The sequence below is a fragment of the Nothobranchius furzeri genome, chromosome 7 (genome assembly GCF_043380555.1).
Source record: "Nothobranchius furzeri strain GRZ-AD chromosome 7, NfurGRZ-RIMD1, whole genome shotgun sequence".
NCBI classification, from domain to species: domain Eukaryota; kingdom Metazoa; phylum Chordata; class Actinopteri; order Cyprinodontiformes; family Nothobranchiidae; genus Nothobranchius; species Nothobranchius furzeri.
This window is the reverse complement of record NC_091747.1, coordinates 54,568,690-54,586,825: the sequence shown is the minus strand read 5'-3', so window position 1 is coordinate 54,586,825 and position 18,136 is coordinate 54,568,690. Positions and strand designations below refer to the sequence as shown.

General features: G+C 42.4%; 1 protein-coding gene across 4 annotated transcripts in view; it reads left to right on the top strand.

Moving 5' to 3' along the window:
* The window catches only part of myripb (myosin VIIA and Rab interacting protein b), a 213,259-nt gene that overhangs the window by 175,626 nt on the left and 19,497 nt on the right, over positions 1-18,136 (top strand). For all 4 annotated transcript variants that reach the window (XM_054751113.2, XM_070553217.1, XM_054751112.2 and 1 more), the window contains 4 exons: positions 526-662; positions 16,277-16,357; positions 17,746-17,843; positions 17,938-18,018. In XM_054751113.2, coding sequence (XP_054607088.2) covers positions 526-662; positions 16,277-16,357; positions 17,746-17,843; positions 17,938-18,018 — 397 coding nt within the window. The remainder of the gene's footprint in view (positions 1-525; positions 663-16,276; positions 16,358-17,745; positions 17,844-17,937; positions 18,019-18,136) is intronic.

Below are 18,136 nucleotides of genomic sequence, written 5' to 3'. Positions count from 1 at the left end.
CTCCACACCATGGTAGAACTCCTTCAGGCTTGTGTTACTTGTGGAGATAAAACATCAGTGTTGCAGAACCAATGGAGGCAATGGAAGAGTTGTGTTGCTGTGAGCCAATCAGAGGCGAGATGTTCGAATCTCAATAATATTAATGAGTAAGACTTCAAATGCTGCTGAAGCAGAAGCGTCAGAGCTTTTTTTCTACAGAGAATAACTCACACCAAAGATCACAGCTAATTTAATTTTTCTAAAAATGAATGAGAGCTTTCAAACTGACTGAGGTAAAAAATTTGCTAAAGTTGATTAGCCATCTTGCACGGAGTTGACTAAGAAAGGTACTTGAAAATGGATAAGCATCCAATAATTAGCTACTTCCTGGAAGTTTATCCAGTAGCTCATGAGATTTCTTCATCCAAGAAGCTAAATCATTATAATAATGATGTTTAACAATAGTAATTATACTATATTACAGTCAGTTTTCTTGTTCTTTTTGACTTATGGTTGTTGCTTCTGTCATCTCTCTTCTCTCTGCAGGATTTTTAGGACACAGTCTCTTGAATGGTATTACAACAATGTGAAGGCCCGCTTCAGGAGGTTCGGCAGCGCCAAGGTTCTGAAGACTCTGTACAGAAAACACATTATAGAGAGAGGAACGCTCTCTGATCTTCCAGGTAATGCCATCCTCTGTTCTCTGATCGTTGTTGAGACTAAAGCCGGTTTGACTGTGGAAAAGTCGGTTCCTCTCGAGGCTAAAAACTCAGAGTTCTGCTGGAACCGCAGATAGACTTTAAAGCTCATTAGTCTGCGTTTGGGTGACTGATCCCTCACTTTGTTCCTCACATCTCCTCTCTCACTGATAGATTTACTTAATTACTTTTTGTCTGTAGTGCCGAATGAAAGATTCCCCTCATTTATAGGTTTAGTTCTAATTATTTTACTGCTGCTTTGTTTATTTAATTATGTTCTTTGAATCCTTGCTCAGCTGTAAGCCTGTTCCTGTACGAGTAATCATGGTGACAGAATGTGGCTGAGCTGTCCCACGAGTTAATCTTATGCTCGGACCTCTTTGGATCAGCGCAGGACAGAATGTGATGTTTTTGACCCAGTTGCATCATGATCGCTCTGCATCTGCGGCAGACAAAGAGGCATTATTTCATATCCTGATATGCGGGATTATGGGGATGAAGGGAGGGCGGAGGGGATGAATCGGCCAGGACGTATGAGCGGATGGGCTTGAGATGAGGGGATGTTTGGGATACATCGTGTTCACAAATGAAGTTTAGTTTGTCTGAGTTGTAAAGCGATTTGGTTGGATCTGGGTAGGCGCAGAGGGAGAACCAAATATGTTTTTATAAAACTTATTAAATGTTGCAGTTCAAAACGTACGAGCAGGGGAAGAGCCCCTCTGACCTCCATTAACCGACGAGGGGATTTTGGAGATTTCGACTGATAAATGGCCAGGAAAACTACCTTTACCCTAAGAGGTCAAATTTAATGGGATACTATGCAACTTTTTCATATTTTTGACTCATTTTCTTGAGCCAGTATGTGCTGAAATGACCCTTTACAGGGTTATTGAAACGCTACACCGACCCCACTGCTCCGTGTGGCCAGAATATCGCACTTGCAACTTCAGAGTGGTGGGCCCCCACCTGTTGGACAATTGAGCTGACATGCCTGGTGCTGCAGTCTGCTTCCAGCACTTTCCTGCATGGTTTAGATCCTGAGCACAGCTGATTTGTTAGATTTAATGATAAAGCACACCTATAGACACTAATGCATGCTGGAGATGCATATCAGCAGTTATGGTGTTAAAAAAAAGGAACGCACATAGAGAAGTTTCACTTTTGGATCTACTGAACGGACACTAGGCGGTGCTAAAAGCAATCCAACACTGACATGTGTGCCTTTAAAAGTGCGGTACTGCAAACCGGTGCATACTGACCCACTTAAATCACTGACTTTAGCTTGAAATAGTTTTTTTGCTCACATAAGATTACAAATCAAACTATTTACATAATTGAACAATCTAGTTTAGTTTAGCAGTGATAAACTAGCAGAATACAAACATGGACAACATGCAATTATATAATAATAATTTATATAGTCTTGGATTCTTTACAGTAGCTTTTGTAGGAAGGCACTAACCCTGTTAGAGAGGTAGAGATCTCAGCATTTTAGAAACGGGTGCACTAGATTTAACACGTTTAGTGTTATAGAAGCTGAAAAAAGTCAGATATCCATCTATCTGATCAGCGTTCAACAATGCACCTTCAAACTAATTTGGGTTAGATATTTATAACCTGCATTTAATAAAACCCTTTAAATAATCAGTTGGGGGCTGACCATGAGGGGTAAAGATGTTTAAGATTAGAGAAATTCTCTAAATTCATACTTTCCTGTTTCTTGGGGACATAATAATGTTTCGTAATGTGAGTGGACAAAATACTTACCAGTTTTGTGGTTTCCTCTCTTCTCTGTCCCATCATCTGGGGGGATTATGCAAAAACGATTGATGGTTTTTCTTTTTGATAGAGCTAAACAGCCTACGCGGCTTCCAGTTCCTCAGATCACTGTTGAGTTGGCTTGCCATATTCTATAGATGTGATGTGAGGACACCGCAAAATGCTAGCGTATTTTAACAAAATAAAAAAGAAAAGCACCGGCAAAAAATGTTGTTATCCAGGCTTGGGGTTGCATATCTAACAATAGGGGCAGCAGTAGCTCAGTTGGTAGAGCGGGTTGCCTCATGAGTTCGATTCCAGCTCCCACCAGAGGTATTCTGCTGTTGTGTCCTTGGGCAAGACACTTCACCCAACTTGCCTGTGTCGGTGGTGGTCAGAGGGGTCGATGGCACCAAATGGCAGCCTCGCCTCTGTCAGACCGCCCCAGGGTGGCTGTGGCTACGTAGAAGCTTACCATCACTGGCAGTGTGTGAATGTAAGAGTTCACGCAAGCATCTTTGAGTGTCCTAATAAGGCACTTTATAAGTTCGATGATGATGATTCTTCTTCTTATTGTTATTATTATTAACACTAATAATAATAATAATAATAATATTTGAATAAAAGTGTTTTTTTATTAAATGCTGAAATGAAGGTTAAAGGTACAATATGTAAGAATTCTACAGTGAAATAATCACAAAACAGTCTCATGTGTCAGCCATGTTGGAAGGTGGGTTACATTGAAACAGATTTCCTTCTCAGTCGGCTGGGGGGGTGGAGGCCAGGTTTGGCACTTAAGAAAAGCTAAAGAGGGACGCAGTCATTGTTTACAATCTGTGAGATTTGGGGTTGCCAAGTCTGTGTGGAGTTTGTGTTTGTAATTTGAAACCAGCCAGCAAAACGCAGCAGCATTTTTAAAGATCCTGAACCAAAGTGCCCAAAACTGGGTTACTTTTAGGTCCTAAAAATGGTGCACTGGTATTTTTTCCCCCTGAGAACGACTTACAAGGTGTTCATTCCTATAGAGACCACTGCAAATGTACTGATTAAACAAGCGTTCCACTTCTTTAACTATTCTGAAAGACAAAATCCTCTGCAACCTCTCTTTTAGCAAGTAATGACACAAATCAAATGTCGAATGAGTATTTCACACTGACAGGTTTATTTCAAGGCTTTCAGTTTAACAGAATAATTGCAGTTACAGGTCACATAAATCATCTTCAGGCTGAAAAAGATTCAATTACTTAAAAACATGGCTCGTAAACACACTGATGTTCAACACGTTTCTCTACAAAAGTGACATTTATTCTTATAAAAACACTCAGTGGAATGTAAATCATTCTCATAAACCATTTTCCAGACTTTCGTGAAGAATAGGCTGCTTTTATGCACGTGGTTCTCACAGATGATTCCTTTTTATAGCCAACTAGAGACGTGGTGGTTGTAAAATCTGCAGCCGTTAAAAGTTACATGAACATTTTAGTGTTTCTGTAAGAAAAAATGACCTTTCAAAAGACAAAAGAAATCTCCACTTTTATCTGTCTTCTTTTTCAAAGAGGAGGGTTGTTCTGTGAGACCTGCTGTGAAGTGACAGTCTTACTGTGATTACTGTGATATAATTTAGGGAATACGTTTTATTTTCTGTTGTTTTGGTGTCTATGAACCAATAAAAGTTATGTTGTGATCTTGTTTGATATGTGCCATGGATTTAACATATGATGCCCGTGGATTTTAAAGAGACAATGTGTCGTTTTTACCGTTATTCTTTGGAAATTTCCATCAAAACGTTGCAGAAAATTAATGAAACGATGACCAGTTTGGTCTGGGTTGCAAATACATGGGAGCAGGTCTAAGTCTCTGGGCGACGCCATATTAGACACAATGTTTCCTTCTACGGGAGCCCGTGAGGACAAAACGCATTTACCGATTTGTACAAAACTATCACTACTCATAAACGTTGTTGTTTTCACATTTATCTCTTCGCTCATTGCCAGTGATGAAAGGAAGTCTGATGTGTTTGTCATTTTGCTCGAGGTTGTGCTCCCATGGCTTTTTGACCCTAATGGCCATCCGTTGGTAAAGTCTCATTCGAACACAAAAATGCTACTTACTTGCAGTGATTTAGGTATGTGCTGCCCCCTATCGCCAAGGATACATGCAGGCATATTAAAGACGTGTTTCGATGACAAGAAAGTGTTTATTTTCGACAGGTGGCAAGGGATAATTTAGGTTTTGTGTGAAAACACGTAGCGGACTACAACCGCTCTTCTCACCAAATTTACGTCATCAAACCAGACAAGGACAAATGGCTGTGAGTTAAGCGAGCTTCACATCCTTCTTCCAGGATGAAAGAGCCACGTGGAAAGTGGCAGCAACATGGGGGAGAAGAGATCCTGTGATGTCATGTTTGTGACATCTGATTTGTAATCTTTTTAAATACAGATTTTTACAAGCTAATAAATTTCAAATTAACAAATGATCGAATTACACATAAGAATTGTGATTCAGGGAGTAAGGCAATGTGGGGCCTTAGGCTCCCCATTGAGCACCGCTCAGCATTAGCCAACAGCATTCGACTTCCGCTCACATAACGATGTCAATCACAGAGCACGTGTGTTGCTATTAACCAATCAGAGATTGGGTGTTTGAATATTAATTAGTATGACTCCAAACACTGCTGGTTTCTGCCCCCACTTCACCGACTTACTTCTACTTACTGAAACAGGAGCACCCGAGCTTTTTTCCTCAGAAAACTACTCAAAAGGCATTCATTTATATTAGAGAACGCAGCAGATTTATTGAATGAATGAATAAATGAGAGCTTTTACTAACAGTGATCAGCTTCCTGCTCCTCCATCCAACTGGTTGAAAGTGGAATAACAACTGTCATAAACAACCATACTGTAGCTGGAGCTAACAACAAGCTAACACTAACATGAGCCAACTAATATTAAATAAACCACAAAGTAAAAAGATCCACACTGCTGGACAAAAAATATTATCGCAGCAACAAAGCCAGGTCACCATCAGTCTGTGATTTTGTAGGCTCCTTCAGCTCCCTCAAACTAGCGTAGGCTGCGCTAATGTTCACTCTGGTTTTAGTTCTTTGCTTCACCTTCAAAGACATTACTCTCTTACGTTTACTTCCGGGCTCCACCGTGATGCCAACAAAAAAGCTAACTTCTTCTTGTACTTCTTATGGATGATTGGCAAACTGAAAATGCTAACCGCTAGCATCACAGCTATCAGCTGTAAAGCAGTAAAGAGCTCCTTCTACCACGCAGTTTCAGCCTCCAGTTCAGAGCTAAAGTGTAGGCAAGACATGGTTGAAAGGAGTTTCTGAACAATGACTTCAGGTTTGTTTCAGTGTTTCTTTGCCGTCCAAAAAAGCAAAGTGAAAGCAAAAATGGGACAACAAAACACACCCGTCTCCTGAGTGTACTGTAGTTCAGTTTGTGAGCTGAACCTGCTGAACTGTGGCTTGGCCGCATCAGACACTGCATCAGGCCGCCGTCGTGTTAGCGCTGATTTATGCCAGTTAGGCTGAAAGCCTGCAGAGTGCAACGCTCTGCCTGGAAGGAGCGGAGGGCAAACTTTAAAGAGGAGCTCAGAGCTTCTGCTGCTAAACATCTGACCTCACGTTTCAGTGGCGTCAAACACTAACTTACCTTGTGTTTGGGCAGCTTTGTGCAGAAACAGAAGAATAAAGGGTTAATAAATGAGCTAACATTAGTTGTGTATTTGTTTAGAAATGCACTGGAGTGTGTGTGTGTGTTAGTCCTGTTCTTATTTATGAAATATTGTGTAAACGTTTGTTTTGCAGAGGGATTTAAATGGAATTGATTTTTCCTGCTCTTAATGCTCGCTGCACATTTCCAATCCCCTTCTAAGCTGGCTCTTTTGTGCTGCACTGTTCTCACCCCTATTCATGACTTAAAAAGACCAAATCAATCAAAAGCAGATTACTCTGGTTGCTTTCTCAAAAATGTGACTGTGAAACTGTGAAAATGAATTACAGGAACAACTTTTGTGCCTTATGTTGGAATTATCTGAACCTGAGTTTTCATTATAAGAAGGTATTTCATTTTTACTCAGCTCTTTATTTTTTGTCTTTTAGTTTATTTTTATGGCAGATTAAACCTCCATACACTTCACCTCAGTGTAATGTTAGTAAACTCTCAACGATCGCCCAAATTACAGAGATAATAAGCCATATGTTGGTTTGTAGCTCTGCTCTACCAGCCAGGCCGGCTGATGTAAACAGACATCCTTTCAGCTCAGTCGTTGTTCTGAGGACTTTGTTTACGAGGCTCGTGTGCGCCGCCAGATGCTGCATGATAATTGAAAGGAAACCGTCTGGACCCTCCATCCTGCTGCTGCTGCTGCCGGCACTTCGGGAATGCTAGCAGATCCTTTATTTATACACGATCATCTCTTTCCACTTTTCATCTGTCTATTCACTTAGTTTGTTTACGATGTCATAAAAATGGAACTGGAGCAGCAAATAAAGAAAACATATCCAATTTTTCAGATTAATATGGAGTCTTTGGCACCAAAAAATTGTATAGTTTGACTTTTTTTTTTTTACTCAGGCTTTATTAAACCTCTGCAGGGATTTTTTATTTGTCTGTGGTCAACGGCTTTCTGAGCAGCCTCTGTTTAGAGAAATAGTGCTCACTATCGTTAGATATCACAACTATTTAACGCCCAGTATTGCCTGTGCTCAGACTAGCCGTTAGCTCTTTGGCCCAGTAGGATTTAAAATCTATAGCCATGTTTCCAGTATAAGAGTTCCAGGAAATTCCTGGAAGGGGGAATTTGATGATTTGGTTGTCCCTGCCACGGTGTCTCCATAAAAATAAGTTTGCCGGACTAGTCGCTATGCCGCCGAATGTAGGGGGGGTGCGCGCTGGGGGTTTGTGTCGGCCCAAGCTGGACAAGCGGCCCACTTGGCTAAGCTGCCTCCCAGGACAGTGCCAGAATGCCAGATAGGCCAGTCCACCCCTGGTTACAACCAATCAGCATGAGTTAACCACAAGTCCCGCCCAGTGACTCTACGGGGCCATTTCCGATTACATACCTGTTGTGTTTTATAGTAGGTAGGAAAGTAGGAAGCAGTACTTTATCCATAGGGAGTCTAAGTCACGCCCATCTACTTCTGGACCATGGATCCCCAGAAATAAGAAAAAATGAATGCGAGTCAATGAGGCTATACATGCTATTTCCTAATCATGTTTGATACGTGTCATGGATGTCACATTTAATGTCCGTGAATTTTTGAAGACACATTTTGATGCCAAGAAAGAGCTTGTTTTAGGTTTTGTGTGAAAAGACGTGTAAGACTACAAATCACCAAATTGATGTCGTAGAACCAGACAGGGATAAAAAAAATGGCTTTCGACAGAAGGAGCATTAAACACATGGAAAAACAAAGCAAACAGTCTGGCCATGTGGTAAGGAAGTAAGATTCTGCGGTGATTTGTGGTCATTTTATTTACAAATTTTTACAAGCTAACAAATCTCAAAGTACATGATAGACATAGTTGAAACGTCGAAACACACATCACTTATTTTCATTTAAAGTACACCTTATGTGTGATTCAGGGCGGGAAACAGAGCGCATTAAAATAACTTTTATAGCCCCATTCACTTGCATTCATTTTTTTCATTGTTCTGGGAAAAGAAATGAAGATGTAGACACCCCACTGGGCACTGGAGAGCATACCAGCATTGCCGACATATTGAATGGTTTCCTCACTCTGCAAACCCACCTAGAGTCAACGCAGAGTGGGCAAATGTGCCTGTTTTTTGCGCAGCCTACGGTTTAACAACCGGTGTCGGTACAAGATCTGCTCGGGTGCAAGATCGACTCGGGGTCCGTCGACTGCCGATGACGTCAAAGTAGTTGATTGGCTGAACATGAACCTTACGGAATTACGTAATCACGTTACGTTGGTCCAGGCAAATTTTTCTGTTGGAAAGATGGACAACTTTTACAAAGAAATCCATCATTACCTCTTTGAAAATACACTTTTAGCATAGAGCTGCATGCATATTAGGGCTGAACGATTAACTGCATGTGTAATTAAATTGCGATGTGACAAAAGGAGATTTTCTAATTGCAAAGGCTGCAATTTGGCAGCGAGTGGTTAGCGCAATGCTAATATACATGGAAAAACCCATAGGAATGCTAATGCTAATATCACCGATTACATTCTTACAAATTATGAATTAGAAACGTGCCAAATGATTACATTTGGAGTCTAATAGAAAGTAAAACCACCATCAATCAAATAAGTACTGACAGGTATTTTAGTAAAGCCAGAAAACTTTTAACTCCAGAGTTTTGGCTAGCAGCTATGAGCGTACCTGAACTACGCATGGACAAGACGTCAAAAACTAAACACAAAATACTTCAATAAACGGGATACACTTCTTTCCTGCAAATACAATTTCACAGGTGTTGCTAATACCTATGATCCTTCAAGGGATGTGCTCAAAGAGGAGTTCAACATTATGAATACAATATAGTGTTTTATTTTACAAATACCATTATAAACACAAACTTACGTCTTAAGACACGTTATTTTAATGACGAAACTGCTAAATTCTTTCCAACAGTATGGATGTGTAGTGTATTTTGTCCGAGTGGGTTTGCCGTACTTTGATGTCATCGGCAGTCGAAGGACCCCGAGCCGATCTTGCACCCGAGCAGATACTGTACCGACACCGGCATACTTTAGAAAACAGATCAAGTGGGGTTATTGACTTTTTAGCCCTCCTGTTGGGATTTTATATTTTAATTTATTTAGTTTTATTATATTTATATTTTTACTTTCATGCCATACCATATGTCTGATTTTTAAAAAAAAGCATAATAAAGGGTGTTTTTTAGTTGGGTAAGCACATTCCTCGGTATAAATAAATGCAGTGGGGACGCATGGAGACCCATCCAAGATGGCGTCCAGCAACTGCACCAGCTCCAATAGACAGTGCCAGTCCACGTCTACGTACATACTGTCTGTCTGTGGTTCCGGGGACCCATGATCCGACCGAAAGAGGAGGAGATACACACTTTTGTGCTAAAATATCAAATATGCTCAAGTCATCTACAAGTCAACAGATGCAAGTCGATTCAAGCCACAAGTCATTGGCGTTCAAGTCCGAGTCAAGTCGTCAGTCTTTTTAGATTTTATCAAGTCAAGTCAGACGTCATTAAAATAATGACTCGAGTCTGACTCGAGTTCACACCTCTAAAAATGGAGAAACGTGCTTACTGTCAATTGTCCAGTAAAATGACCAGGAAGTTAAGATGGTGGAAAAGGGGTCTAATTTTAGGAGGGAAAACATCAGATTTAATGAAAAGCCCAAAAATGAGGTGTGAATCTGCTCTTCAGGAACAATAAAGTGGTGTTTGTTGCATATCAATATGACCAATAAGCTTTTAAACAAGCAAATAATGTCATCCGTCTGGATAATAACAAACAAACGTGTCTCAAAAATTGCACCACTAGAAGTTTCTTCCACAATGTTTTTATTTGCATCTTCCTGGCTGATTTTCAGTCTGTGCACTCGTGATGTTCACAGTCCAGTAACACTCACATTCTTGGGTTGCTGCCACTGAATGAAATTTTTGGAGCCAATGTTGTTTTGCGTGGTTGGAAGAGCAGCCTCGTGGGCTTACCTCAGCCAACTGTCGGGAATGTTCCTGCTCATGTCATGTGGGTTTCTGCCAAATCCCTTCAGTTTTCTCCCACATTCTGTGTCTAGCAATCACTCAGCCCAGAAAAGCCGATAAGGGATTGTTGGAGTTTAAATAAAAATGTGTTTGTTCTACAAGGTCTGACACGTTTGAAATTTGTATTTAAACAGTTTTTGCACTCATTCTTCTTTAGTTTTTACATTCTGTATAATTCTTATGTGTTTCTCTATTTTGGGATGAATTGAGACCTGTATTGTGAATGGATCTGCATACGGTGCTAATTATAGGACTTCCTCAGGAAAATACCTTGAACCTCTCGACCAAACAGCCTCAGATGTTTGACTTAAGATGAAAAATACAAAATTTTCTGAATATAAGTTGCAAAATGAAAAGAAGTCAGAAAGAAAACTCAAAGTTTTAAAAATGTATGCTGTCAGAGGATAAATAATCAGGTTTCAGGAAAAAAAAGAACATCAGATTTCAGACCATTTGGTCTGAATTATTGCCAAAAGGCTTAAGTTGTTTTTTATTCCAGGGTCCAATTCAGCATTTGGACAAAAGGCGGCTCCGCTGATAGATTAAGACCATCTTTATTGAGCTTTAGTAAAGAAAAAATACCTCAAACCTGAAATAATCTTTTACACTTAAAAACAGACTCCAAGACACTCGATGTTTTTGGTTTGAGAAACCTTTTATTATGTTTGTTAAACTTAAATAAAATAAAGCCCCGATGCTCTTTTGTATTTATTATTGCAGTTTGAGAACTGCATCTGTGTCAGCTCATAAATAAATAAATTAATGCATCCTTTAAAGATTTTGTTTCTAGTGTGAGATAATCTGGCCCAGATGTGAAGTCTTGTGTTGGTCAATAATAAAAGAGCCAAGTGAAAAATCAGAAGCTCACTTGTTTATGTGTGTGTACACGTGTGTGTGTGTGTGTGTGTGTGTGTGTGTGTGTGTGTGTGTGTGTGTGTGTGTGTGTGTGTGTGTGTGTGTGTGTGTGTGTGTGTGTGTGTGTGTGTGTGTGTGTGTCCTGCTTACGAGTGATTCCTACGAGGAGCCTCGTTTTCACCAGCAGCTTTCCTTTTATGACTACTTGGTCCTCGCCTGCTGCAGGTGGTTTCCTGCTCGTTGTTGCCGGTCAGCTCGATCAGAAACTCTAATCCGGCGAAAATGATTCCAGTTTGTTCATTCAGAGCTAGACTGAAAACCAGTGGCTAGTAAAAAACCCCACACAGGCTCATGACTGGGAACTCTGAGCATCCAATTGAGTCGGACATACGGTAAAACTCAGTTTTCTAGGTGTGATGCCAGCGTGAACTAATGTGACATCTGCCTTACTCTGCTTTGGGAATCCTGCAAAGCTTTTTCATAACAGCTCCACTAAATAACACGTCTCCCAACTGTTGATGCTGAATGGAAAATAGAGGCACGCTAGCTTCTGCGCTTCCGATTTTCCCATCCCTGAACACTTTTAATGTTAAGTCTGCACGTTGTGCCGACAGAAGAACACAGACCAAACTTTGTAGCATCCAAAAGCAGCACTGATGTGTGGATGAGTGAGGATATTTTGAGGCTGGGCTGTTTCCCTGGCAGGCTGACAGCCATGGCAGGATCTGAGCAGCTCTGGCTGGTTGACGCCAGCTTCGCATCGAACCACCAGGACTCGTCTCTGAAACGGCAGCCTGCCCAGCAGAGAGGAGGACTAGGAGGAGGAGCAACAGGCCTAAATTAACAACAGGAATTAGGACTTGTGCCAAGAACTGGAGCCATGGAGATTATTTTGTCAACAGCAGAGTTTGAGGCGCCGGTATAAAACCAGTGTTCAGTCAGAACTTGTTTTGGCTCCGTCCTGTGTTTAGTCTGCGTTTCTCAGGAAATAAGGAAAAGTACCTGGAAGTGTGATCAGTCAAAGAGCCTTAGTGGTTTGGCAAATTTCTCTCTTGTCTTCTCCGATAGATTTTATTTTTAATGAGCTGCAAGCCTAAGTCTTCCCCCTTTATGACGACGGGACTAATGAGAACACCACCAGAGAAACATCTAACAGGAGTGAATAGGCTACAAATGGACTGTGTGCTTTTAAAGGTACAATATGTACGACTGGGGGTTGTCAGTTTACTCCTTTTGAAAAAAGCTAAAGAGGGACGTAGTCATTGTTTATATTCTGTGAGCCCGGGGGGTTGCCGAGGCCGCACCAGCCAAGCTGCTGCGCCGACATTTGTAATTCGACACCAGCCGGAGCAACAGCAGCGTTTTGTAAAGATCCTAAGCCAGAAACATGAGTGACCCAGAGGTTATTTCTTGTACTCCTAAGAAACCACGGCATCTTTTACTCTCAGATCAGGTGAAGCAGGCTAGAGGCTAATGTTGAGCTAACAATGCGTTTTGTTTTGAGGTGGGTAGAAAACAGGCAGTAACTTTATCCGTGTAGAACTTTATTACAGAGAAGGGGCAAACATGTAGGAATCCATCTTAGCAACACTCTGTAACAGAACTCACTAGTAACTCCCTACACCTCTATACATAAGTAAATGGCCTTTATTTGATATAGCACCTTCTAGAGTCCTGGAACCCCCCAAGGTGCTTTACAACACCATCAGTCATTCACCCATTCACACACACATTCACACCCTGGTGCACAATGTAGCTACAGCTGCCCTGGGGCGCACCGACAGAGGTGAGGCTGCCTAGCACAGGCGCCACTGGTCCCTCTGACCACCACCAGCAGGCAAGGTTTATGTTTATGTTTATGTATTTAGCAGACGCTTTTGTCCAAAGCGACTTACAAGTTACAATCGGCATGTTGCCCTTGAGGCTAACAACAACAACCACAACAACAACAAACAATTTCCAGTCAGTCGTAGGTGGCAGTGAGGCAGCATGATGAATCATGGAGAGGAGGGAACAAAGGAGTGGACGGTAGAGAGGGGGACGGGTGCAGGGAGGGTGCTAGTTTAGAAGATGCTCTCTGAAGGGCAGGGTCTTCAGGAGTTTCTTGAAAATCGAAAAGGAAGCCCCTGTTCTGGTATTGCTTGGTAGGTCATTCCACATTTGTGGAACGATGGGTGGGTTAAGTGTCTTGTCCAAGGACATAAAGACAGCGACAGATTGAGCGGGGCTTGAACCTGCAACCTTCCGATTACGGGTGAGCACTTGGCTCCTGTGCCACCTTCGCCCCATATCAGCATACTGCCACCTAGTGGTTCAGATCACAACACGACACAATGCTAACGGCACGCTAGCAACAATCGATCAAATCAAATCAAATCACTTTTATTGTCATGTCACATGTGCAGGTACACTGGTACAGTACATGCGAGTGAAATTCTTGTGTGCGAGCTTCACAGCAACAGAGTTGTGCAAAAATACAGTAATGTAAAAACATGTAAAATATAAAAATGGCTAATCTAAATATACAAATGAATAAAGTAAACAATAAGATAAGAGATATAAAATATGCAGAGGTTGGTATGTGCAAAACAGTGGCATTAATGTACAGTATGGAGTGTGTAATGTTGGAGTTTCAGTAGTGAGGGTGGGGTGTCTGCGATGTGTTCAGCAGTCTGATGGCCTGATGGAAAAAGCTGTCTCTCAGTCTGCTGGTTCTGGACCGGATGCTGCAGAACCTCCTTTCTGATGGAAGTGAACAGTTTATGGCTGGGGTGACTTGAGTCTTTGATGATCCTCCCCGCTTTCCTTAGGCACCGCTTCCTGTAGATGTCTTGGAGGGAGGGAAGCTCACCTCCAATAATCCTTTCAGCACACCGCACTACTCTCTGGAGAGCTTTGCGGTTGTAAGCGGTGCTGTTGCCATACCAGGCGGAGATGCATCCAGTGAGGATGCTCTCAATGGCACAGCGATAGAAGGTCCTGAGGATGCGGTGGCTCATGCCAAATCTTTTCAGTCTTCTGAGAAAGAGGCGCTGCTGTGCCTTCTTCACTGTATTTTCCGTGTGCACTGACCACGTAAGATCCTCAGCCAGGTGAACTCCAAGGAAACGGAAACTGCTCACCCTCTCCACAGCGTCGCCATTGATGGTGATGGGGGTGTGTATTCCTCTGCTCCTCCGGAAGTCCACTATCATCTCTTTTGTCTTTGTGACGTTGAGGGTGAGACTGTTGTCCTGACACCAGTGGGTCAGGGCGCTGATCTCCTCCCTGTAGGCCGTCTCATCGTCGTTGGTGATGAGACCTACCACTGTGGTGTCGTCCGCATACTTCACAATGATGTTGGAGTTTCTCGTGGCCGTGCAGTCGTAGGTGTAGAGTGAGTACAGGAGAGGGCTCAGCACACACCCCTGCGGTGCACCAGTGTTCAGTGTGACGGGGGATGAGGTGGTGCCGCCCAGTCTGACCACCTGGCATCTGTCAGACAGAAAGTTCAGGATCCAGCTGCAGAGGGAGCTGCTCAGTCCTAGATCCTGCAGTTTCCTGTCCAGCTTCGAGGGAACAATGGTGTTGAATGCTGAGCTGTAATCTACAAACAGCATTCTCACATACGTGTCTCTCTTCTCCAGGTGTGACAGGGCAGCATGGAGTGTCAGGGCTATGGCATCATCAGTGGACCTGTTGTGGCGGTATGCAAACTGTAGAGGGTCCAGTGAATCGGGCAGTGCAGAGCAGATGAAGTCCCTGACCAACTTCTCGAAGCATTTGCTCACGATGGGGGTCAGGGCTACAGGTCGCCAGTCATTCAATCGAACATAAAAAAAATCACAAGTTACTTTTTCAATTACCTACTATTTTATATTACAGTGAAATATATTAACCGCATGTTAAGCGCATGTTCAGCGCCTTGGGCTTCCTGACAGGGTTGCGGAAGGCGCTTTATAAATAAGGCTTTGATTGATTGATTGATTGATTGATTGATTGATTGATTGATTAACCACTGATCAACTTACTGAGTATGACTCATCTTCGCTCGTCATCTAGAATCTTCTGACACTGATCCATAACTGTTAACAGCCATGAAACTCAACGGAATTTGACCACAGGATACCATTCTTACATAATGCACCTTTAAAGTAAGATCTATTTAACTAACACACATGAGGATTTTCATTGTAAATGGCAACGATTTTAAATTCTACCAGAATTTATATTTATGTCACAGTTTTGATTTCTGATGCTGCCCAGACTCTGGGGTGGTGAAGCAACCACAAACATTTCCACCGCCATGTGTCACAGCGAGGATGAGGCCCTTCTCACAAAATAGATGTTTTGAATTTTCGCCAACCATGTCCACTCCTTTGCTCAGCAGTAGCCCAATAACCGTTGTAGATTAGTTTATTCAGGTTTAAGGTGTGGAACACTGAAAAACCATTTGTTAACGGTTACTTCTGATTATAATCGCTCAGTCTAGGATTTGCAAATCACAGAAGAGAAATCCTCTCTTCACGTCACACTGAGAATTAACATTCATGGACTCGCCCATCTTGACTCACGATGAGGAAGACCGTTGTTGTTTTAGCGTTAGCAGTAACGGATGTCTCGGGGAGTTTAAGCTAACCGTTAGCATTAGCAAGTTCACCACGTGGCAGAACTCCTCCAGGCTTGTGTAGTTTGTGGAGATGAAACATCACTGTTGCAAGTCTGTGGTAGAGCTCTGTTGCTTTTATCCAATCAGAGGCGAGTAGGGATGGGTACCTTTGACATTTGAATCGATTCGGTACTAATGGCAACGATTTTAAATTCTACCAGAATTTATATTTATGTCACAGTTTTGATTTCTGCTTCAAAACCACACAAATATAGCAACAGCTCACCAGACACTTGGCCTGGTTTAGCTGTAATAAAACGACAATAGGAATGTCTTGGGATTGTTTTGATGTGTGTGTGAGCATGTGATTTATCTAAAAGTCAAAATAAATGATCAGGTGGTTTGTAATTTTCTTTCAGCTGTCATTTTGTGTTTTTGTATTCACAGCAGGGATCGGCTCCGAGCAGATGAAGCAAAGCTGTAAAACTGACAAGATAGCATAACAGGACTGGGAATGTGTGTTTAAAAAAAGGTTTTGCAGAGTCGGTGTAACCTAATTTTAACTTGTTCAAGAGAACAAAGAGAAAGCAGCGACTTTATACGTGCTTCAGCGTCACGCGTCGGTGTGAAAAAGTCTGAAGGTTTCTTTCTCTGTTTCAGAAAGCAGCGTTCACGAGGGAAGCATCGACAACGATGGCAGCATCTGCGGCAGCGACTCCGTCTTTTACAAGCAGAGTGAAGGTGAGAGGATGTGCTGATGAGCAGGCAGCTGCAGAAGGGTGATTTCAGACGCAATTACCATCATTACCTTTACCGTTTCAGTTCTCCTCGTTTTTATCGATTTAACTCCTTTCCATTTGTCCTCTTCCTGGTTTTCCTAAAAGGTTGGGCGTTTAAGGCGTTTTGTCCGTTAATCGTTGCCTGACTGGCACGTGCGTGGGGAAGCCCATCAGTGCATGAAAATTACCTGCACATACCGAGTTAGTGTCCTCTTTTAATCACTACACTTCAGGCACAATAAAATTCACCTGAATGCCCTGTTAAGACATTAAACCACTGATGTGTCCTCTCACAAATCACATGAAATGGTACCGTCCTACTCACTTCCTCATATACAAATCAAACAAAATATCCAGTTAAATATTTGCAATCGGATGTGTTTATTTGTTTACTTGGCCTCGACTGTTACGTAGAGGGTGGAAACGGTACCGTGGGATTGGGAGACCAAGATGGTGGTCCCAACGAGGTCTTTGCTAGGATGCTGGAGTAGAGTCTGACTGAGACTCCAGCCTTTGATTCAGGAGACGGGGTTTTCATCCTGGTAGTCGATCACTAGACCAGCGCTTTAGCCTCTCAAGGATAAGTGTGTCATTTGTCATAGGTTCTGTTCATAATACAGGTTAGCGCAGCCAATAATGGAAGGTGTCCGACCTTGGATGGGGCTTTGGATTTCCTCGCTGCTTTTATGCAGGTGTTTTGTTCAGCCGAGACTTCCAACAGGCTTCTGAGATGTTTACAGACGAGTGTGAGGCAGCAGAAATTAATCAGCGGGGATTTGTGAGGCCTCAACCGGAAACGAGGACTGCCACCTCTGGAATGGGAATGAGTGACTGTTCCAGTTGGAGCAGTTCACTGAGAATTGAATGGAGCAGAGGATTGATGGTCGAACCGAGGCAGTGTGTGCTGTGGTGTGAACTCACTCACGATGAGGAGAGAGCTGTGTCAAAATTAGACCTTGCCGATTTACCGATACGTTCCAAGCCTGACCTGTGCTCATGAGCCAATGACCAAAAGAACGAGGCTACATCCTGTTGAGATGGTTTGGAAATCTGGCAAGGATTCTATCTGGATTTTCCCTAGGGGGGTGTTTCAGATGCGTCCCACCGGGAGATCTCTGGACAGACCCACAGATTATATCACATCTGGCCTGGAGATGCCTAGAAGTCTCCATGGGGAGCTGAAGAAGGTTGCTGTGGTTTTGCTGGTCTATGGATTTCTGTTGATGCTGCTGCAGCAGCTTCTTTGTCCTAAAAGAGTGGCTGAATACGGATGGAAAGATGGACAATGTGGAAATGCATTACAAAGTGGTCATATTTTCCTTAGTTTTGCTTTATTTTGTGCATGAGCAGGACACAGCGTGGCAGAAACCCTCACAGTCGCCCTGCGGGTCGCAGAGGAAGCTATAGAGGAGGCCATTGCAAAGGCAGAGGAGTTTCGAGACAGTTTGGTGAGAAATCACTGAGACATCTCTGCAATATCCTGCTGTCTCTGCTCTTTTGTTCTAAATCAGTGTGTGTGTGTGTTATTGTGTGTGTTTAAAGGAAAAGCAAAATGAGGCTCGATATCTACGGGACCACAAAGAAGAGCTCATAGAGGAACTCGCCACAACAATTGTACAAAAAGTACGCTGGAATTAGAAATAGAATGAAAATCTGTCTTTTTTTTGTAATTTTTTTTTTACTTTTTAAAAACTGACTTCACCATTAAATGTACATAGTTTTAGGTTTTAGGAACGTCTTC